The 24,181-nt window shown below is 36.8% G+C and overlaps 2 protein-coding genes across 3 annotated transcripts in view; both read left to right on the forward strand.

Annotated features, from left to right (window-relative positions):
• Positions 1–3,860, forward strand: part of slc22a31 (solute carrier family 22 member 31) — a 32,198-nt gene extending 28,338 nt beyond the window's left edge. The window contains exon 9 of the mRNA XM_079806170.1: positions 1,543–3,860. Within this exon, the coding sequence (XP_079662296.1) occupies positions 1,543–1,975 (433 nt within the window). The 3' untranslated portion in view covers positions 1,976–3,860. The remainder of the gene's footprint in view (positions 1–1,542) is intronic.
• A 4,068-nt stretch (positions 3,861–7,928) lies between these two features.
• Positions 7,929–23,746, forward strand: ist1 (IST1 factor associated with ESCRT-III). Of its 2 annotated transcripts, XM_079806196.1 has the most exons (10): positions 7,929–8,076; positions 10,546–10,642; positions 10,727–10,907; positions 13,078–13,165; positions 13,248–13,331; positions 14,503–14,613; positions 14,696–14,881; positions 16,086–16,196; positions 21,924–21,972; positions 22,046–23,045. In XM_079806196.1, the coding sequence occupies exons 2-10, from the start codon at positions 10,555–10,557 to the stop codon at positions 22,210–22,212; spliced, it is 1,065 nt and encodes a 354-aa protein (XP_079662322.1). In that variant the 5' UTR covers positions 7,929–8,076; positions 10,546–10,554; the 3' UTR covers positions 22,213–23,045. The 2 variants fall into 2 exon arrangements, with proteins under 2 accessions (XP_079662322.1, XP_079662323.1); XM_079806197.1 differs by lacking the exon at positions 21,924–21,972 and having other exon boundaries at positions 7,960–8,076; positions 16,086–16,206; positions 22,046–23,746.
• Positions 23,747–24,181: the final 435 nt, after the last annotated feature.

Genomic DNA, 24,181 nt, shown 5'->3' on the forward strand with positions numbered 1-24,181 from the left:
AAAATTAATATCGCATTTTGCAATCGTACTGAGATAGGCTACTCTGGAAAATAGCACTCTTGCTCGTGATATTGCTTAACTCATAATTTCCTCTTTAATTACTTTCAAATGAATGTTTATTTTTATGTTTGTTATTTGGCTATTTTTTTATGAAAATACAACAACAATGCAATAGTACAGTAAAAAACTGGCATGTATTAAGGCCTGTACACACCGGGACGAATATCGCGCGCGCTTATCGCCAGCGTTTTTCATGACATTTTTCGGCGCGTCTTGAGTGTTCACACCCAAGCGATTTCCACTGGTGATGCGCCGAGTGAACGACGCTTTTACGCCTGGCGTTTTGCGCGTCGGTGTGAACACTCACATTGGCGCCCATTGTTTAGTCCCGAGGCGTTAAACGTCGGCGATAAACGCGTGCGAAAATCGTCCCGGTGTGAACAGGCCTATAAACTTTTGTTAAAAAAACGAATAAGACGGGTGACATAAAATAGCTATACCCGAAATTGTTGCTGCATACCCCTTTGGCACTGGGTAGTTGCGCCCCTGTTGTATAAAATTAATATCGCATTTTGCAATCGTGCTGATAAAGGCTACTCTGGAAAATTGCACTCTTGCTCGTGATATTGCTTAAAGGGTTAGTTCACCCAAAAATGAAAATTCTGTCATTAATGACTGACCCTCATGTCGTTGGACACCCGTCAGACCTCCGTTCATCTTCAGACACAAATGAAGATATTTTAGTGTAAATCTGATGCTCTGAAAGGCCTCCATTGGCTCAACTTTACACTCTCAAGACCCTTAAAAGACACTAAAGACGTCGTTACAAAGTCCATCTCACTACAGCGGCTCTACAATAACTTTATGAATCGGCGAGAATAGTTTTTGTGCGCAAAAAACCCCTAAATAACGACTTATAATGATGACGATTTCAAAACACGGCCTCATGAAGCTTCGAAGCGTTATGAATCAGTGAGTCGATTCAGCAGTTTGAATCGCCAAATTTCAGCAGTTTGACACGCGATCCGAATCATGATTCGACTCACTGATTCATAACGCGTCGAAGCTTCATGAGGCCGTGTTTTGAAATCGTCATCATTATAAGTCGTTATTTAGGGGTTTTTTGCGCACAAAAACTATTCTCGCCGATTCATAAAGTTATTGTAGAGCCGCTGTAGTGAGATGGACTTTGTAACGACGTCTTTAGTGTCTTTTAAGGGTCTTGAGAGTGTAAAGTTGAGCCAATGGAGGCCTTTCAGAGCATCAGATTTACACTAAAATATCTTCATTTGTGTCTGAAGATGAACGGAGGTCTGACGGGTGTCCAACCACATGAGGGTAAGTAATTAATGACAGAATTTACATTTTTGGGTGAACTAACCCTTTAACTCATAATTTCCTCTTTAATTACTTTCAAACAAATGTTTATTTTTATGTTTGTTATTAGCATATTTTTAATGAAAATACAACAACAATACAATAGTACAGTAAATATTTGACCGAGTCTTTCCCAGTGCAGTGATGTTGTGGTGTGTCCCTCAGCGGCGGGACGCTGGGTCTGATCATGGCCGCCGGTTGCGTGGGAATGGCTGCGTCGTCTCTGATGGAGCTGCAGAATAACGGAGGCTACTTCCTGCATCACGTGGTGTTCGCGTCCTTCGCCGTTCTCTCCGTGCTGTGCATCATGCTCCTGCCCGAGAGCAAGCACAAACCCCTGCCCGACTCCATGAAGGATGGAGAAAGACAGCGCCGGCCTCCGCTCTTCCTGTCCCGCGTGAGCCGGGATAATCCGCCGCTGCTTCACACACAGCCTCATGCCGCAGAGTGCAACCGCGACAGCTACGCGCGCCTCGTCAGCGCCACCAAAAAGATGCTCGCCAAAGATGCCGTGCCGTTCAAGATCTCCATTTCGCCACAAGCACCTCTACTGGCCAGTAAAGGCACCGCTCCGGACGCCCATGAGGACTCGTCCTAGCACTCAAACAAACTCAGGCTCTCATCTCGTGGTCACAGCGTCTTTTCCCAGGGAAGACGCCATCTTGGTGCTCATCACACTGCAAAAAAGGCTTTTCTTACTTAGTATTTTTGTCTTGTTTTCAGTACGAATATCAAAAAAATCTTACATTTTAAAGGATTCGTTCACTTTTAGATAAACGTTTGCTGATAATTTACTCACCCCCATGTCATCCAAGATGTCCATGTCTTTCTGTTGTCGGAAAGAAATTAAGGTTTTGGATGAAAACAGTCCAGGGTTTTTCTCCATATAATGGACTTCAATGGGCTCCAAACGGTTCAAATGACAGTTTCAGTGCAGCTTCAAAGGGCTTTAAACGACACCAGATGATGAATAAGGGTCTTATCTAGACAAACCATCAGTTTCTGAGAGAAACCCAGCAGTATTTATGATATTATTTTACCTCTTATCAGACAAACGTGATCATCTCTGAGCTCCGCCATAACTTCCGCTTAGTGAGGTCAAAATAGATCGTGGTCATAGATATATTGATAGTAGATTCCTCATTCTACTGATCGGTGAGGCATCTACGATCGATATATCTATGACCACACTCGTATTTTGACCTCACTTAGCGGAAGTTATGGCGGAGCTCAGAGATGATCACGCTCGTCTGATAAGAGGTAAAATAATAGCATAAATACTGCTGGGTTTCTCTCAGAAACTGATGGTTTGTCTAGATCAGACCCTTATTCATCATCTGGTGTCGTTTAAAGCCCTTTGAAGCTGCACTGAAACTGTCATTTGAACCGTTTGGAGCCCATTGAAGTCCATTATATGGAGAAAAATCCTGGACCGTTTTAATCAAAAAACGTAATTTCTTATCGACTGCAGAAAGAAAGACATGGACATCTTGGATGACATGGGGGTGAGTAAATTATCAGCAAAAGTTTATTTAAAAGTGAACTAATCCTTTAAGAAGCATTTACTAGACAAGCGGAAGTTTTGGTCTTGTTTTGGGGGAAAATAACTCAAAATGAAGTGAGTTTTTGCTTAAAATAAGCAAAATAATCTGCCAGTGGGGTAAGCAAAATAATCTTGTTTTCTGTTTGAATTAAGATTATTTCTTACCCCATTGGCAGATTATTTTGCTTATTTTAAGCAAAAACTCACTTCATTTTGAGTTATTTCCCACCAAAACAAGACAAAAACTTTTGCTTGTCTAGTAAATGCTTCTTAATGTACGATTTTTTTAGATATTTGGACTGAAAACAGGACAAAAATACAAAGTAAGAAAAGCATTTTTTGCAGTGCAAGTGTACATTTATTTTGTATCTCTATGCACAGATGTTGCTGGGAGACTCTGTCCATAGTTTATATGCTCTGACATCATGTCTCTCCTCCTCGAATGAAGTTTAAGCTTTAGTAGCGAAGTCACTTGAGAGCCATCGCCTGTCCACTTAGCCGTCTCATGCCTCTCATTATGTGGTCTTGTGACTAAAGCAGAGTCCAGTCCCTTAACCTCACTGACGTCCAATCAAAACCATGGTTTTATTTCCTCAGACTGGAACGACCCGATGATGTCAGAATCACTAGGAGAACGTCTGGAGTGTGAATGTGTTGATTTGATTTGATTTTGTGTTGCTCATCTCATTCCCGTCTGTCTACGGTTTCATCTCAATATCATGTTTCTGTTGTTTTCTCCATGTGTGTCAAGCCTTTCTCTTCTCGTTATTTCTTTTATTATGTGAAATGGAAATAAACTGTTTATTGTACCGATCTGAAGTGCTCCTTCAACAGCCAATGATGTCTGATTGATGAAGGAATCATGTTTTTTTTAACAAAATAAATAGAATAAAGTACCACACAACTTTGATTGAAAAATAAACAGTACATCACTGCATCAGCACGGAGTTATGGAAGTTTGTTTACACCACGGAATAAAACATTTAAAAGATAATTGACACTTTTTTTATCGCACAATTGCGAGACATAAACTCATAATTGCGAGAAATTAAATCAGAATTATGAGATATAAACTCGTAATTGTGAGTCAAAATTATGAGATATAAACTCATAATTGTGAGAAATTAAGTCAAAATTGATATAAAGTCAAAATTATGAGATATAAACTCGTAATTGTGAGTCAAAATTATGAGATATAAACTCATAATTGAGAGAAATTAAGTCAAAATTATGATATAAAGTCAAAATTATGAGATATAAACTCGTAATTGTGAGCGAGTCAAAATTATTAGATATAAAGTCATAATTGTGAGATCTAAACTCGTAATTGTGAGAAATTAAGTCAAAATTATGATATATAAAGTAAAAATTATGAGATCTAAACTCGTAATTGTGAGAAATGATGTCAAAATTATGATATAAAGTCAAAATTGAGATATAGTCAAAATTATGAGATATAAAGTCAAAATTGCGGGAAATTAAGTCAAAATTATTATATAAAGTCAAAATTATGAGATATAAACTCGTAATTGTGAGCGAGTCAAAATTATTAGATATAAAGTCATAATTGTGAGATCTAAACTCGTAATTGTGAGAAATTAAGTCAAAATTATGATATATAAAGTAAAAATTATGAGATCTAAACTCGTAATTGTGAGAAATGATGTCAAAATTATGAGATATTGTCAAAATTATGAGATCTAAACTCGTAATTGCGAGAAATTAAGTCAAAATTATGATATAAAGTCAAAATTATGAGATATAGTCAAAATTATGAGATATAAAGTCAAAATTAGGAGATATAAACTCATAATTGTGAGAGAGTCAAAATTGTTAGATATAAAGTCATAATTGCGAGAAATTAAGTCAGAATTATGAGATCTAAACTCGTAATTGCGAGAAATTAAGTCAAAATTATGATATATAAAGTCAAAATTATGATATCTAAACTCGTAATTGCGAGAAATTAAGTCAAAATTGAGATATAGTCAAAATTATGAGATTTAAACTCGTAATTGTGAGAAATTAAGTCAAAATTATGAGATATAGTCAAAATTATGAGAGATAAAGTCAAAATTATGAGATCTAAACTCGTAATTGTGAGTCAAAATTATGAGATATAAACTCATAATTGCGAGAAATTAAGTCAAAATTATGATATAAAGTCAAAATTATGAGATATAAACTCGTAATTGTGAGAAATTAAGTCAAAATTATGATATAGTCAAAATTATGAGATATAGTCAAAATTATGATATATAAAGTCAAAATTATGAGATATAAACTCGTAATTGTGAGAAATTAAGTCAAAATTATGATATAGTCAAAATTATGAGATATAGTCAAAATTATGATATCTAAACTAGTAATTGCGAGAAATTAAGTCAAAATTGAGAAATAGTCAAAATTATGAGATATAAAGTCAAAATTATGAGATCTAAACTAGTAATTGTGAGAAATTAAGTCAAAATTATGATATAGTCAAAATTATGAGATATAGTCAAAATTATGATATCTAAACTAGTAATTGCGAGAAATTAAGTCAAAATTGAGAAATAGTCAAAATTATGAGATATAAAGTCAAAATTATGAGATCTAAACTCGTAATTGTGAGAAATTAAGTCAAAATTATGATATAAAGTCAAAATTATGAGATATAGTCAAAATTATGAGATATAAAGTCAAAATTATGAGATCTAAACTCGTAATTGTGAGAAATTATGTCAAAATTATGATATAAAGTAAAAATTTAGATATAGTCAAAATTATGAGATTTAAACTCGTAATTGTGAGAAATTAAGTCAAAATTATGAGATATAGTCAAAATTATGAGATATAAAGTCAAAATTATGAGATCTAAACTCGTAATTGTGAGAAATTAAGTCAAAATTATGATATAAAGTCAAAATTATGAGATATAGTCAAAATTATGAGATATAAAGTCAAAATTATGAGATATAAACTCATAATTGTGAGAGAGTCAAAATTGTTAGATATAAAGTCATAATTGCGAGAAATTAAGTCAGAATTATGAGATCTAAACTCGTAATTGCGAGAAATTAAGTCAAAATTATGATATATAAAGTCAAAATTATGATATCTAAACTCGTAATTGCGAGAAATTAAGTCAAAATTGAGATATAGTCAAAATTATGAGATTTAAACTCGTAATTGTGAGAAATTAAGTCAAAATTATGAGATATAGTCAAAATTATGAGAGATAAAGTCAAAATTATGAGATCTAAACTCGTAATTGTGAGTCAAAATTATGAGATATAAACTCGTAATTGTGAGAAATTAAGTCAAAATTATGATATAGTCAAAATTATGATATATAAAGTCAAAATTATGAGATCTAAACTCATAATTGTGAGAGAGTCAAAATTGTTAGATATAAAGTCATAATTGCGAGAAATTAAGTCAGAATTATGAGATCTAAACTCGTAATTGCGAGAAATAGTCAGAATTGTGTGATGTAAAGTCATAAATATGATATAAATTCAGAATTGTATGGAAGCCCGTTTCTATGGAAGCCCATTTCCGCCACTTAAAAAAAAATTTGAGCATTAAAAGTCAAAATTATGACATACTTAAGTCATAATTATGATATAAAAAGTCGAAATTATGACTTACTAAATTGAAATTATGAGATAAAAAAATGATAATGATGACTTTCTGCTCATTGGTGTGCCATGACCGACACATGAGTTGTGCGCATGAATGAGTGTTTAACTGTAGTTTGCGCTGCTAATGAAGGAATGATTGTCTTATTATCTGAACGGCATTAATATCTCTGAGCAAACGCTCTTCAGAGGATTTATGAGCAAACTTTAGCGCAGAAACAACAGAACGGATGTGAGGTGGCAGATGAACATATTCTGATGTGTTATTATGGAAATATGATCCAGAACACACACACCCTCAGAATCTGCTGTAATGCAGGAGTGTGTGCAGTGGGTGGCGCTGTTCCCAGATCATATTTCATTAATAACGCAGCAGAATATGCTGTAATGCAAGATTTCGTTTGAGAATTAATTTTATTGATGCTTGGTTTTGATAATATTAGGCCCATATATTATATGAAATAATAAAAGGCTATATATGGTTCATCTGTTACAACTTCAGTTCAAGTCGTTATTTAGGGGTTTTTTGCGCACAAAAACTATTCTCGTCGCTTCATAAAGTTATTGTAGAGCCGCTGTAGTGAGATGGACTTTGTAACGACGTCTTTAGTGTCTTTTAAGGGTCTTTTAAGGCCTTTCAGAGCATCAGATTTACACTAAAATATCTTCATTTGTGCATTTTTTAAGTAAACGTGCCCCATAATCAAGGATTTTTGCCCGCAACAATCACAAAAAAAGCCGCATTTTTTGGGAAGGACTGTGCAATATTACACACACACACACACACACACACACACACACACACACACACACACACACACACACACACACACACACACACACACACACACTGTAAATAACAGCTGCTTCTCTCACCTTCTCCAGAAGATGGCAGTCGTGAGAGAGAAGGAGAGCGGCCATCTCTGTTTCTTTAATACGCAAATGATCACATAAGGTCCATTTCTTATCCTATAGTTGCTTATAGAAACTCAGTTGCAAAGAGTTTCTCAAAAGGTACAATTCACACACCCCTTTACCCTCCGAAAGGAAAGAAATTCATTTTAAAATGGTGGTGTTGTTTCTTTTTATTATTATGATTTTTCTGCTGCACACGTGATCTGTATTCTGTCATACAGAAATGTTGTTATTGCTGTTTGTACATGATTATAAACACGATGTGTTCACTTAGCCAATCATATTATAGTATGAACAGGTACTATTATGGTATGTACATTAGAATCTTTGCAGGAACAATGATACAGATTAAAAGTATGTATGAATCATATTTCAGTAGTGTTTTGGAGTTGTGTTTATGATCATGTAATATCATAAACATGACGTCATTAAAAACATGTGATTTGTCCACCCTAGTGACGGGGTTTCCCATCATAAGCGAGTTTCCACTGGCGATCACGTGACGTGTGGCGTCACGACTGAAGTCACGTCCAATGCGGAAGTGAATGCTAACCGAGCGGTCGCCCAAACATTCTCCCGAAACCGACTGATTGCCAGCGTCTGAAGAGGAAATCACACGTAAATATGGCGTTTGTTACATCTTATGTACCTTTTTTATTCGGCATTCATGGTGATTTATTAACGTCTGTAGGTTTTGTTTACTTTGTTTACTGAATTAGCTCATATAGCCGCTAATCGAGTCTCTTCCTGGTTTGGACAATCATAATCCTTAACAACTCGAAAATGGCTTAAAATATTATTTATACGTTCTGTAGTAATCATTTTAGATGCATCAAATCGATCAATTTAACACCGAGTTTGCCAGATAACTGTCGTGATTCATACTAGTTAGCAAATCTCAGGGAGTCAAATAACAAACAAGCCAGTGTTTTTAAACAGATAAACGTGTGTCCAACAAAAAAAGTGCTGGATTTTCTAACATATTTAGTTGTTTAAATGTACCTTGGTGTTCTTTGTTGTACTCGTAAATACCCTGGTCGTTTAGTACTAACGTATTTGTAACGTAACCGCGGTATTTTGAACGAATACCACAGAAATGCTACTTTTTTGACATGGGCAACATTAGGGACTACTTTTATCTGAAATGATCAGGTTTCTAATAGCTGATTTGTGGTGATGTCATGACTTGCCAGTGATGTCACTCACCAAAAAGAGGGCGTATCTCCAACATCTGTATATGTGACCCGAGCTGGAAAAAGAAGTGGGAATGCAAGTGAAAAAAATCTGTTTTGCGGTTCACACAAAAATGTGTTAATTTAGCCCTCATCTAACGATTCTAATGCTCCAAATAGCAATTAAACATCTAAAAGTGTCTTTATTTGTACGTTTTTTGGGAGGAGTAGCTTTCCTTTGTTCATTAAAACGATCAGCTGATATTAGGCTATTTCCAGACTATCGGTATCGGCATTTATGATGGCGATAAATTAATATTTAAAAATAATAATAAAAACAGACGAAACACCGCTCAACCACATTATGAGTGTTGGCGTTTCATAGTTTTTATACATTTTATTTATCAGAACTTGTATATTAAATATATTTTTATGTTTCTCTGTTCTGTTCTGATATTAAAACAAACAAGTTTATTTTTAAACTGCATTATCATTATTTTAGAGAGGCTGAGGGATCATCAATAACTACAAATAACTAATGTAAGGGAAATCTGGGTTTTTTTTTTACGCATTTCTGTTTTTTTTAATTTATATATATATATATATATATATATATATATATATATATATATATATATATATATATATATATATATATATATATATATATATATATATATTCTGTCTGTCTCAATGTTAATCAAACAATGGTTACACTCTATTTTAAGGTGTCTTTATTACACTGTAATACATTTTAAGTACTGACTGAGTAATTTTAAGTTACTACATGTACTTACTGTAGGGTTAGGATTAGGGTTTGGTTGATGGTTAGTTGCATATAACTATGCATAATTCACAGGCATTACTATAGTAACTGTAACGTATGACAATGGCACTGTAAAATAAAGTGCTACCCAAACAATTGTGGGAAAAAAAGTAAAATATTTTTCCAATAGACACTTGGTTTTGACTTAAGCCCTATTCGCACAGGATTAGTATTATCTGGAAACCTGGTGATTTGTAATAATTGCAGAGAATGTCTGTGATCTTAATCCTGTGCGAATCGGCCATGTCTGTATTAAGTAAAAATTCCCCCGCAAATGACCTAGCATATTTCGCCAAACACTGAGGTCCTGTGCTAATATTAGTCCTGTGCGAATCGGCATCTGTGTGATTTGGCCGGGATTAGGCGGATCGTATATCATTTTTGCAAGGTTTTTGTTTCCCTCGCGCATTTTTATCTTTATCTTTCACGAAGAATGGTGTAAAATGCGCACCGTTATGAATTTCGTGCGGCCGCGCGGATTATACTTTCACTTTAGAATGAGCACCAATTTGGGAGTAAATTGCTTGAATGGTGTGTTTAATATTATTCTTAATGAAAAACACAAAAACAGAACATATGACAAACTCGCTTAAATAGCGCTTTTACATTTAGCTTTGAAACTGAATCTTCCGCCGTATATTGTTATTATTGCTCAGTTCAGTTTTTAACTGTAGCGTCTGTTCTCTAACTGAACTAAATTATTTGTATTACTATAAAACAATCAAAATGATATCGATACGACTGTTTATAATTTCATACAGCTATATCTATAACGAAAAAACATTTACAAGTCTTGACATCATATCCGGGAGATAAGTCAGTAAATTCGAGTAAAATCACAGGCTTGCTTATCCTGTGCGAATGCGCCGCGCAAAATTCAGATGTGAGGGATAATTTCTAAATCACACGAGGACCCCAGATACAACTAATCCTGTGCGAATAGGGCTTTAATGTGTGTCAAAGTTGGTGTTTTGAGGTGTTTGCTGGAAAATTGAGTCTATCGACTCAGTCATTTGCTCACACATCTGTAGCTTCACTAACACACTAGTATGACTTCCTGTCTCTTTACCCTGATGTTTGTTCCCGCAGAGCCCCATCATGCTTGGTGGAGGGTTCAAATCCGAGAGACTGCGTGTCAATCTCAGGCTGGTCATAAACCGCCTCAAACTCCTCGAGAAGAAGAAAAGTAAGTTTGTTTTGTCTACACACATGTGCATATTATTTGAGCTGAGTTGATCTAACTGAATTGAATCCGTTTGATCTGAATCAGCTGAATTAGCCCAGAAGGCTCGCAAGGAAATCGCGGACTACTTGTCATCGGGAAAAGATGAGCGTGCGAGAATCCGAGTCGAGCACATCATCAGGGAAGATTATCTGGTGGAGGCCATGGAGATCCTGGAGTTATACTGCGATTTACTGCTCACACGATTCGGCTTAATACAGTCCATGAAGTGAGTAACCTGTTCTTCTCTCATCACTTTATGCTCTTGGGCTGCGTCCGAATCACATGCTCTCTTGAGAAGGAAAGTCATTATGATTCTCCCATGATTCTAAACAGACAATTTAACAAAATGAGTGAATGATTCAATGACTCACTCATATAGACTTCACTTGTTTCATTACCGGATGAATCAGTGTTTTTGAACAAATCTCTTGAATGAATGATTCAATGACTCACTCATAAAGACTTCACTTGTTTCATTACCGGATGAATCAGTGTTTTTGAACAAATCTCTTGAATGAATGATTCAATGACTCACTCATAAAGACTTCACTTGTTTCATTACCGGATGAATCAGTGTTTTTGAACAAATCTCTTGAATGAATGATTCAATGACTCACTCATAAAGACTTCACTTGTTTCATTACCGGATGAATCAGTGTTTTTGAACAAATCTCTTGAATGAATGACTCAATGACTCACTCATAAAGACTTCACTTGTTTCATTACTGGATGAATCAGTGTTTTTGAACAAATCTCTTGAATGAATGATTCAATGACTCACTCATAAAGACCTCACTTGTTTCATTACTGAATGAATCAGTGTTTTTGAACAAATCTCTTGAATGAATGATTCAATGACTCACTCATAAAGACTTCACTTGTTCCATTACTGGATGAATCAGTGTTTTTGAACAAATCTCTTGAATGAATGATTCAATGACTCACTCATAAAGACTTCACTTGTTCCATTACTGGATGAATCAGTGTTTTTGACGATTCTCTTGAGTGAATGATTCAATGACTCACTCATAAAGACCTCACTTGTTTCATTACTGAATGAATCAGTGTTTTTGAACAAATCTCTTGAATGAATGATTCAATCACTCACTCATAAAGACTTCACTTGTTCCATTACTGGATGAATCAGTGTTTTTGACGATTCTCTTGAGTGAATGATTCAATGAATCACTCATAAAGACCTCACTTGTTTCATTACTGGATGAATCAGTGTTTTTGAAAAAATCTCTTGAGTGAATGATTCAATGACTCACTCATAAAGACTTCACTTGTTCCATTACTGGATGAATCAGTGTTTTTGACGATTCTCTTGAGTGACTGATTCAATGACTCACTCATAAAGACCTCACTTGTTTCATTACTGAATGAATCAGTGTTTTTGAACAAATCTCTTGAATGAATGATTCAATCACTCACTAATAAAGACTTCACTTATTTCATTACTGAATGAATCAGTGTTTTTGAATGAATCTCTTCAATTAATGATTCAATGACTCACTCATAAAGACCTCACTTGTTTCATTACTGAATGAATCAGTGTTTTTGAACAAATCTCTTGAATGAATGATTCAATGACTCACTCATAAAGAATTCACTTGTTTCATTATCGGATGAATCAGTGTTTTTGAACAAATCTCTTGAATGAATGATTCAATGACTCACTCATAAAGAATTCACTTGTTTCATTATCGGATGAATCAGTGTTTTTGAACAAATCTCTTGAGTGAATGATTCAATGACTCACTCATAAAGAATTCACTTGTTTCATTATCGGATGAATCAGTGTTTTTGAACAAATCTCTTGAATGAATGATTCAATGACTCACTCATAAAGAATTCACTTGTTTCATTATCGGATGAATCAGTGTTTTTGAACAAATCTCTTGAGTGAATGATTCAATGACTCACTCATAAAGAATTCACTTGTTTCATTATCGGATGAATCAGTGTTTTTGAACAAATCTCTTGAATGAATGATTCAATGACTCACTCATAAAGATTTCACTTGTTTCATTACTGAATGAATCAGTGTTTTTGAACAAATCTCTTGAGTGAATGATTAAATGACTCACTCATAAAGACTTCACTTATTTCATTACTGAATGAATCAGTGTTTTTGAATGAATCTCTTCAATTAATGATTCAATGACTCACTCATAAAGATTTCACTTGTTTCATTACTGGATGAATCAGTGTTTTTGAACAAATCTCTTGAGTGAATGATTAAATGACTCACTCATAAAGATTTCACTTGTTTCATTACTGGATGAATCAGTGTTTTTGACGATTCTCTTGAATGAATGATTCAATGACTCACTCATAGAGACTTCACATGGCAGACTTCAGCCTGTTCTTTAATCTCTCCATCCTCTCTTCAGGGAACTGGACCCTGGCCTACAGGAAGCGGTGTCCACTCTCATCTGGGCTGCTCCTCGACTGCAGTCAGAAGTGGCGGAGCTGAAGATTGTGGGTAGAATTTGTCTCTGTTTTAAATGTATTTCTGGAAATCGATGGATCATTCATGTCTTTTTTCCCCCCTCCTTCACAGGTTTCAGATCAGCTGTGTGCCAAATACAGCAAAGAGTATGGAAAGCTATGTAGGACAAACCAGATTGGAACAGTTAATGATCGGGTATGGTGGTCATCATTTCATTAGAGCTTTTTTATAGTCATTTAAAGCTTTAAGTATTAGATTTTTGGCATGTAAGCGCAAACCTGAGCTGTGCGTTACCTCAAATCATGCTTGTTAAAGGGATAGTCCACCCTAAGAAGTCGTTCCAATCGTAAAAGAAGAGATTTTGAGTAATGTTGGGAGCCAGTTGACGACAACCATTGACTTCCATAAGTAAGAAACAAAATACTATAGAAGTCAATGGAGCGTTATCAACATTCTTCAAAATATCTAGCGAGTAAATGACGACAAAATATTCATTTGTGGGTGAACTATCCCTTTAAATTGATGGAGAAGCCATGTCATATACAGAGAATCATATATACTTAAAGGGTTAGTTCACCCAAAAATGAAAATTCTGTCATTAATGACTGACCCTCATGTCGTTGGACACCCGTCAGACCTCCGTTCATCTTCAGACACAAATGAAGATATTTTAGTGTAAATCTGATGCTCTGAAAGGCCTCCATTGGCTCAATGCACTTTACACTCTCAAGACCCTTAAAAGACACTAAAGACGTCGTTACAAAGTCCATCTCACTACAGTGGTTCTACAATAACTTTATGAAGACGAGAATAATTTTTGTGCGCAAAAAAACCCTAAATAACGACTTATATAGTGATGACGATTTCAAAACACTGCCTCATGAAGCTTCGAAGCGTTATGAATCAGTGAGTCGAATCATGATTCGGATCGCGTGTCAAACCGCCAAACTGCTGAATCGACTCACTGATTCATAACGCTTCGAAGCTTCATGAGGCCGTGTTTTGAAATCGTCATCACTATATAAGTCGTTATTTAGGGTTTTTTTGCGCACAAAAACTATTCTCGTCTTCATAAAGTTATTGTAGAACCGCTGTTGTGAGATGGACTTTGTAACTTTAGTCTTTAGTGTCTTTTAAGGGTCTTGAGAGTGTAAAGTGCATTGAGCCAATGGAGGCCTTTCAGAGCATCAGATTTACACTAAAATATCTTCATTTGTGTCTGAAGATGAACGGAGGTCTGACGGGTGTCCAACCACATGAGGGTCAGTAATTAATGACAGAATTTTCATTTTTGGGTGAACTAACCCTTTAAGGTGAGCTCTACTTTTAAACTGTTGTATGTTCATATTGGACTGTCTTTCTGTAGCTCATGCACAAATTGAGCGTTGAAGCCCCTCCCAAGATTCTGGTGGAGCGTTACCTCATTGAGATCGCCAAGAACTACAACGTCCCCTATGAGCCTGATGCCATGGTTCGGGTAGGAATCGGTTTCCTCTTCCTTTCCAGCTAAGCTCATCTCTATCAGCCGCACTTGTTTGAAACTGTTGTAACCTTCACAGCCCGAGGTGTGCCCGGGGGAAGAGGCCGATCTGATTGATGTGAACAGTGACTTCAGGAAGCCAGGAGGTGGAGGAGGTGGAGGAGGTGGAGGAGGTGGAGGAGGAGGGTTCACTGCTCCTGCTATCGGCATGCCTATGCCCATGCCCATGCCCACGGCTTTCAACTACCCACCGGCCAAAGGAGCTGTAAGTCTAACATCTAACTAGCTGATTTTACTTCATCATAGAGCTGCACGATTCCGGATATATTGAGAATCACATTTTTTTTTTTTTGTTAAAATAGAGATCAGCGTTCTTATACAATTCTGAATAGACAACTAAACAAAATGACAAAAAGTTAATTGCTGCAGTCTATTAAAATTATTGAATTAATTTGAATTATTTAAAAAAATGGGTTGAGTGAATGATTCAATGACTCGTTTAATTACTGGATGAATCAGTGTTTTTAAACAAATCTCTTGAATGAATGATTCAATGACTCACTCATAAAAACGTCACTTGTTCCATTACTGGATGAATCAGTGTTTTTGAACAAATCTCTTGGGTGAATGATTCAATGACTCACTCATAAAGACTTCACTTGTTTCATTACTGGATGAATCAGTGTTTTTAAACAAATCTCTTGAATGAATTATTCATTGACTCACTCATAAAGACTTCACTTGTTTCATTACTGGATGAATCAGTGTTTTTGAACAAATCTCTTGAATGAATGATTCAATGACTCACTCTTAAATACGTCACGTGTTTCATTTCTGGATGAATCAGCGTTTTTGAACAAATCTCTTGAATGAATGATTCAATGACTCACTCTTAAATACGTCACTTGTTTCATTTCTGGATGAATCAGCGTTTTTGAACAAATCTCTTGAATGAATGATTCAATGACTCACTCATAAAGACTTGTTTTATTACTGGATGAATCAGCGTTTTTAAACAAATCTCTTGAACGAATGATTCAGTGTCAAACACATTTTAAACGGTCACTAGTCGCCACCTACTGGTGAAACTATGTAATGAGACAATCTTTATTTGAATTGTCAAGTTTCTTTCAGTAGCTGATTCACTGTATTTTGATCTCTACCGTAGACATCAGTGTTTAAATCTAAACTTTTAACTTGTATCTCAGTACTTCTGTGATGATCTGAATGACCTGTGTGGTTGAAAAGACTCTCTCTGGATCAGAACGCAGATCTGAACCGGTGTGATTTTGTCAACGGTTTAATAGACACAAGTGAATCGTTATCATTTAGGGAATAAGATCGCATGGGTGTTTGAATCGAGATCGTGATCTTTTAACGGTTAATCGTGCAGCTCTACCTGTCCAATCTAAAAAAAATCTGTCAAGCTCAGAAAAAAAATCAGTTTTAAATAATGTTTTCCCCTACAGGAGCCCTTTAATGGTCCCATTGGCACCTATGATGGCTTTAGCAACTTCCAGCCCCCAGCCAGAGGAGGGCAGCCCCCCCAGCTCCCCAGCTGCCCCCCCACCTACGAGTCTGTAAGTTGAAGTGCTCACCACCTCCATCCTTCCAGACAGACGGAGACGACATGTTCACCTCGCAGGGAAGAGCAGTTTATTACAGTTCACATCCTGTCTAAGTCCCGTTCTGTCTTCCGTCTTAAGGGGCCGGTTGCACCAGCTGGACCTAAAACAGTGCGGTGTAAGATCTACACCAGGCTATCTAGCCTTCCAGTAAACATTTACACCTGTTGCACCAACCAGTGCTCATTTCGTTATAATTTTCGTCAACAACCTTTTTTCACTGACGAAAACGAGACGATAACTAAATAAAAACTAGTGTTGGATGAACAAAACTATGACGAATCATTTTCGTAAAAAATCTTTTTTTGCGAAATGTACGAATTTTTCGAACAGTGTTTACTTTACAATGTTTATATAGTAATATGTTTAAGGGCGTTTTCACACCTGAAAGTCCGCACCAAGGTCTGAACCGAAGTTCACGTTTTGATACATTTTACACATTGGGTTAGTTTTGGTTTGGTTTCACATTGTAATTATGCGAGCGCACTAAAGAACTGAACATGACACACTTGTGTCCGCTCGTCTTCATCTATGTGGGCGGCATCTGGACATTGATTGGTTTGTAAACGGACGTGTGTGTGACGTCAGCATCTTTGACAAGAATGAATGAACGGATGCATATCGTTACCACTATTGAACAGTGAAGCATTGCTGGACTATTTTTTATTCGTTACGTTTAAAAGTGGACATTTCAAGCTTTATATACACATATTTCTCATGTTTGTGAGACGAGTATCTGCTGAGTTTGGGTTTATTTGAGACGCTTCAGTTCATCTGTAAAGCATGTGATCGCTCCCGCGATTATTGTCTGCTATAGACTATTTGCTTCTTATTTATTAAATCCAGTTAATTATCTGATGAAACATTGATTAAAATTAAGATACAATTTATACAAAACGAAATTCACATTAAAGAAAGGCTTTCTAAACAAAATCATACAAAATTTCGTTCAAAATCATTTCTGACCTTCTGTCTTCTGACATATTGCGCATCTTTTCAATTTTCATAATCAATGTAGCCTAGATTGAATTTAAAAATAACATTATAATATTAAAGATAAACAGGAACTTCCTGTAAATGGTCTGAAAGTCCGAACCATACAGAAAATACTTTCACACTAGAAACGAACCAAACCTTTGTTTAGTTTGATCCGGACCTCTTTTCGTCGGACCAAATTTCGTCTGTTTGGTCCAGCCCGTGGTCAGGGGAGGTTTCACATCTGTAATTTTGATTCGGACCAAACTGAAAAGTCCAAAAATCTGGACCAAACAAGGTGTGTGTGAAAACGCCCTAAGACAGTTGTAACAATGTATATTTTATCTCCCTGCAACTGCAATAGAGGCGTAGACATTTATAAGACAAAATAAAAGTCCTGGTGTATTTCCAGCTTGTTTATAATAAAAGTCACGCATTATATATTCGTTTTTGGTCACACAATAAACTGTATTTAATTTAATTCTCATTTAATTCATAGTCAGGAGGAAAGACCAGTATTTGACACATATTCAATAAAGTATCAGGGTTATAATAGTTCACTAAAACCATTTAAAAAATCTTCATTACTTGAAATTAAATAAAAAAATAAAAAGCTTTAGCTTAACCTGATATGGCTTACTGACTAAAACAGAAATACGAAGTTATAAAACCTATATAGATGTTTTTAAAAAACAAACAAAAAAGTGAATTGAGCACTTTCGTGTATTTTTAATGTCAAAAACATGTGACGGTCGGTTATGTAATGCTTAAATGCTTAATGTATTACAATTTAACTAAACTCATTAGATTTTAGGAGACTAAAACTAAAAACAATTCAGGCGACTAAAATATGACTAAAACTAAATGACATTTTAGTCAAAAGACTACGACTAAAACTAAATCAAAATTTGCTGTCAAAAATAACACTGGCACCAACTAAAACTCCGACCAGACACAACTAGACGATGCACATCCACACTGACACATTCTATCATTCACAATGAACTATGGCTGCGTCCCAATTCGCCTACTTATACTACGTCCTAAAAGTATGTACTCTTTTTGTGAAGAAAAAGTACATACTTTTGAGTGTGTAGCAGAAGAGTATGCAAGCTTAGTTTGGGACTACTTCGTCATCTTTAACGGACTCTGTTACGTGCGTCCCGTCACCGTTTAAAATGTCAATCATCGTCACAGTTCAAATCCTCCACTTTCAATTTAATTTCCTACCGTATCGGAGAGAAATGTAGTCGCTCGTTGATCTGCCTTTCGTGGGTCTTTAGACTCCTCTCATGTGTTTGCAAAGTTAATGGCCAAACGTATCATTACAAAAGTTCTCAATGCTGCTGCAGGTGAAATATAATGTGGATAATATTGAATAAATATCTTTTCGTCCGGTTAAATACTGATAATTGCTCACTCAAACCACTTTATCTAATCCTCTCCACTTAACCGTCAGACTCGCGTAACCGTCATGTTTGTAGTTTTTTAAACACTTTTTGTCCGCGTTTGTAGTTCTAATCGAATCCTCGTCCATCTCGCAATGGGTTGTGGGCAATATCAGCCGTTAGAGTGCGCATCGATCTGCACTTCGGATTCTGACCGGAAATAGTAAACCATCCGGGAATCTTTGGAATACTTTTTTCAACATACTAAGATTTGGGACATACTAATTCTTTTTTCGAATACTATTTAGCACGGATAGTATGCGAATTGGGACGCAGCATATGACAATAACAAGTGAAATGCTGTATAGTTGGGAAGTATTTGATTTGGGACGCTACACTTAGATGGTGCAACAGGCTTTGATTCTACACATCCAGCTGGAGCGACCGGCCTCTGATGTCACACAGGGAGCAAAAACACTGCATTCTGATCTCTCCAGCACCAAGGGTTTGGCTTTTTTTTGGGGGCGGAGGGGATTTCGGGGAAATGCTTTTTAAAGGGATAGTTCACCCAAAAATGAAACACCAGATAGTTGATGGCACCCATTGACTTTAAAAAATGCGTGCCTTCACCTGTTTGGTACCCGACATTATTTAAAATATCCTATTCAACAGAAGAAAGAAACTCGTAGAGGATTGGAGGGTGAGTAAATGTGAACTATCCCTTTAAGTATTTAAGTTGCCATACATATGCTGTGTGTGAGTCATACACACATAAAAAAGCATTTATACAAAAAAAACAATCATTTTTTCTTCTGCTTTTGCTGTTTGCGACCGTGAAGCATTTCCCCAGAAACTCCTCCACTGTGCATGAGATGAGTTCTGACCCACTGGAGCCTCATTTATAAAGCGCACACTTTGATCATCCATCGGGTTTCATCCTACGTCAAACATACAAATCATTATTTATAAAGGCCAAAATGTTCATGTGTACACCAACTGAAGAGCATGCAAAGGTTTTGCTCTCATATATACAGTGATAATGCAGTAAGTAGATGATCGCTGTATGCATTAATAATATAACACTTTACAATAACGTTCATTAGTTGAACTAATAATGAGCTACACTAATAAAGCATTTATTTATCTTTGTTAATATTAACTTCAACACTTTATTAATCTTGTTAGCATTAGTTAATGTAGTGTGAACTAACATGAACAGCTGTATTTTTATCAACTAACGTTAAAGGATTTGTTCACTTTTAAATAAACTTTAGCTGATCATTTACTCACCCCCATGTCATCCAAGATGTCCATGTCTTTCTTTCTGCAGTCCAAAAGAAATTAAGGTTTTGGATGAAAATATTCCAGGATTGTTCTCCATATAATGGACTTCAATGGGCTCCAAACGGTTCAAATGACAGTTTCAGTGCAGCTTCAAAGGGCTTTAAACGACACCAGATGATGAATAAGGGTCTGATCTAGACAAACCATCAGTTTCTGCGAGAAACCCAGCAGTATTTATGCTATTATTTTACCTCTTATCAGACGAACGTGATCATCTCTGAGCTCCGCCATAACTTCCGCTGAGTGAGGTCAAAATACGAGCCTGGTCATAGATATATCGATCGTAGATGCCTCATTAGCACCTGCACGGATTAATAGAATGAGGCATCTACGATCGATATATCTATGACCAGGCTCGTATTTTGGAGCCCATTGAAGTCCATTATGGAGAACAATCCTGGACTGTTTTCATCCAAAACCTTAATTTCTTTTCGACGGCAGAAAGAAAGACATGGACATCTTGGATGACATGGGGGTGAGTAAATTATCAGCAAAAGTTTATTTAAAAGTGAACTAAGATGAACAAATACAGTAACAAATGTACTGCTCATGTTAGTTAATGCATTAACTAATGTTAACTAATGAAACCGTTATTGTAAAGTGTTACCATTAGATGGGATATTAGCTTCAGAGAGTGCTTGAATGGACAAAATCATCCCGAAATCCCATGTTTGTCGAGTATCCTCACAAGCACAGTCTTAAATGAGCATAAAGAGTTGAGAAAATGTGATGTGTGTTAGCTCTTAAAGTGACAGTAGCCTAATAAACCTGCTGCCGTCTGTCATTAATGATAATCAAACAACAAAACACACTCCCTGCTCTTGACTTTGGTAGCTTTAATAAGGATTCATCTATATTTAATGTCTAATTTATGCAGTGAAGATTGTGAACTTTATTCAATTTCTGTATCCTTTTAGACGTGCCTGAAAATCTTCAAGCTCTGTTTACAAGGTCACACGGGTCAAAAACAAGTTTGTCAGGGCAAATAAAAATCTGAACCGGCCTGACTGAGCCGATAGAACACATTGAGCCCTGATATATCGAAGGGCAGGGAAATGTGGCATTTATTATTATAATGGCTTTATGTGAAGATTTGTTTTAAGTTCACTTAAATTAACAGTTGTTATTTTTTTAAAGCCTAATTATTGTTACACTTGAAAGCTTTCAAGTATACTGTAATGCTGAATGGCTGTATGTTGACATGTAAGATGGTGTCTTTATAAATGAGGTGTCCATGTTCACTACAGGGCTCATGTTCACTACAGGGCTCATGTTCACTACAGGGCTCATGTTCACTACAGGGCTCATGTTCACTAACTCACAGATAGATTGTTTTACACTGAAGGCCTGTTCACACCGGGACGATTTTTGCACGCGTTTATCGCCGACGTTTAACGCCTCAGGTTCGTTTTTTTATTTTGACACGGCGCGTAAAAAACTGGCCGACCAATGAGATCGGCGCTTTTGTTCACGTGCCTGGAGCTGCTGAAGTGACAGGAAAACACCACTTGGTGGCGCTCAAGCACAAAACGCTCTTGCCGAGCACACATTGATACGACGAAGAAGTAGTAAGTAGACAAAGAAGAAGATTAGCTGCTAATGCTGCTTGCCAGTTAGCAAAAAGTGTGTGAATGGTTTTGGCCATATACATAATATGTCTATGGCCTCTCTCTATGGTCTCTTTTCTTCTTCTGTGTGATAAGCAAGTGTTAGAGGCGTAAGTGTCGCAGCACCACCTTGTGTAGCGGGAGCGCATCTACTGAATGTGCACGTTAACTCGAGTGTGAACACTCAAGACGCGCCGAAAAACGCGCCGAAAAACGCTGGCGATAAGCGCGCGCGCGATATTCGTCCCGGTGTGTACAGGCCTTAATGGTGGCAAATGAACACTAATCTTCCCAGTAGGCGTCTGCAGTGTTGTATTAGCGATTAGCTGCTGTGAGGCGTTGTTAACCTGTCTCCTGTGTTCTTTAAGATCGATGACTTCTCAATCAAACCCTTTGATTCTTCCCAGGTCATCCCAGGTAAGTGCTCTGTCCTAATATGACCCCCCGGTTCTCATCATGATGATCTTTATAAGCTGTGTTTCCTCTCTAGGCCCATCCCCATCTGGCCAGATCTACGATAACTCCAGCCTTCCCGAACTCCCGTCGGTCCCCAACACACTCCCGGCCTCCTCCTTCGGAGCCAACGCCAACACATCGGACGACATCGACTTCGACGACCTGTCGCGCCGCTTCGAGGAGCTCAAGAAGAAGACCTAATCGGCCAATCACAGAAGATCTCTCAAGTGTACCCTGTCCATGTTCACACACACACTCAGATCTTCAGGTGGAGGTGTATTATCATATTTCTTACCTAACACAATGAAGGATGGGAATTTATACGAATGGACTACTGACCGAACGCTTCCTTTTTATGAGCACTTTGCCTAGACTTCTGCTAGACTTCTGCTAGACTTCTTCATCTCTAGTGTAATCACTGCAGACAATATCTAACCCCCCCCCAAAGCAGGTTTAACCGGTTTCCATTATTTACACCCAGACTTGCGTAACGACCTGATCCGTCATAACACTGATGTTATGGGTTGCAATGTTTTGCAAAGTGACTCAGCGTTTTTCTTATTGACATGATTCAGAATCTCACCCTCACATTTAATAAATCATCTCTTCATCCTAAAGTTAGCGTTAATGTCCGCTCGTTTGATTTGCGGCTGATTTGGCTCTTTATTTGGTCCACAGTTGATGACACTCCTGGTTTCTGGTCTTATCTGTGTGTTTTCTGGCCTGAGTTTGCCTTAGTTTCCGTCTTTTAAACTGTGGCCTTGCCGTTCCACATCTTTCTCTGGGACATGTGACGATCTTGTATTCACATGCTGGCTTCTCTTCGGTGGGGGTTTGTCTTGAGTTTGGATTGTACAGTAGGTTTTATATCTGTGTGACTGCTTTGCCCTTGACTTTATAACACTAATTCGCCCCCCCCCCCCCCTTTCAAATCATCTAAATATGATTCTGGCAATGTTTAGGTATGTTTGACACTGATTTTAGCTTGCATTGAAAACATGTCATATAATAAAGTATATTTGCTCATAACCTTATGCCTTCTCATGTAGATTCACTGAATGAGTAATGAGTTTTTTTCACAACACAAACTTTACTAAAGTGCTGGAACAAGTGTTTTTCCATTAATAACTACCATATGATGTGATGAAGCTCTGTGTTTAACCACTAGAGGGAGAAGTAATGCAACTAATAGTGTTTCCTCAACCGCTTTGGCTCAGTTGGGATGTTTTCCTCATTTTCTTGTGCACATCCATTCTTTATCATTTAAGCAAATGTGCAATAATTAAATACACGATCAAAACTGACGAGCTGATTCTCAGTGAACTGCTCTTCACTGCATGCAAAATTAACCATTTAACTATCAAAATCTGTCAGACATTACTGTATATTACATAAATACATACACTATAAAAAAATGATGGGTTAAAAACAACCCAAGTTGGGTTGAAATGGACTAACCCAGCAATTAGGTTGTTTTAACCCAGCAATTAGGTTGTTTTAACCCAGCGATTGGGTTAAATGTTTGCTTAAAACAACCCAACCGCTGGGTTAGTTCATTTTCAACTTGGATTGTGTTTAACCCAGCATTTTTTAGAGTGTATGACATGAAATATTTTCTATTTACGTGTAACATTGCTGCAAAAATGAATGCAAATGTGCATATTCTATATACTACTATAGTTTTGGTGGCATTTGGCACAAAAGCTGGTGTATTAAATGTTTTAGGTGAGTTCCTACATTTTGCAAGAGTTTTAGGGCCTCATATATACACTATATTGCCAAAAGTATTGGGACGCGCCTCCAAATCATTGACCTCAGGTGTTCAATCACTTGTGTATAAATCTTGTTTTGTTGACTACCGTTCCGTGCCTCTATTGGTGGTCTATGTAAAACTGGTTTGTTTGGACAAATTGGTTGTATTATGGATGTACAACTGGTATTAAGATCGATCGGTCGGATCACGAGTAGACGAGGGAGACACATTCCCATTTACATCTGGTGTCTCTTTTGTCCACTTTCAACCACTTCTGTCCTGATTTATATGAGGGGAGGGTCTATGGGTGGTAAATATAAGCGCTTTTACTGATCTTTCCATCTAATGGACGAAATAAGCTCATGTAATTTACATAGGAATGTATCCAGAGACAATGGAAAAACAGCTTAAGTTTTT

This window comes from Gobio gobio (assembly GCF_949357685.1).
Source record: "Gobio gobio genome assembly, chromosome: 2".
In the NCBI taxonomy this organism is placed as follows: Eukaryota; Metazoa; Chordata; class Actinopteri; order Cypriniformes; family Gobionidae; genus Gobio; species Gobio gobio.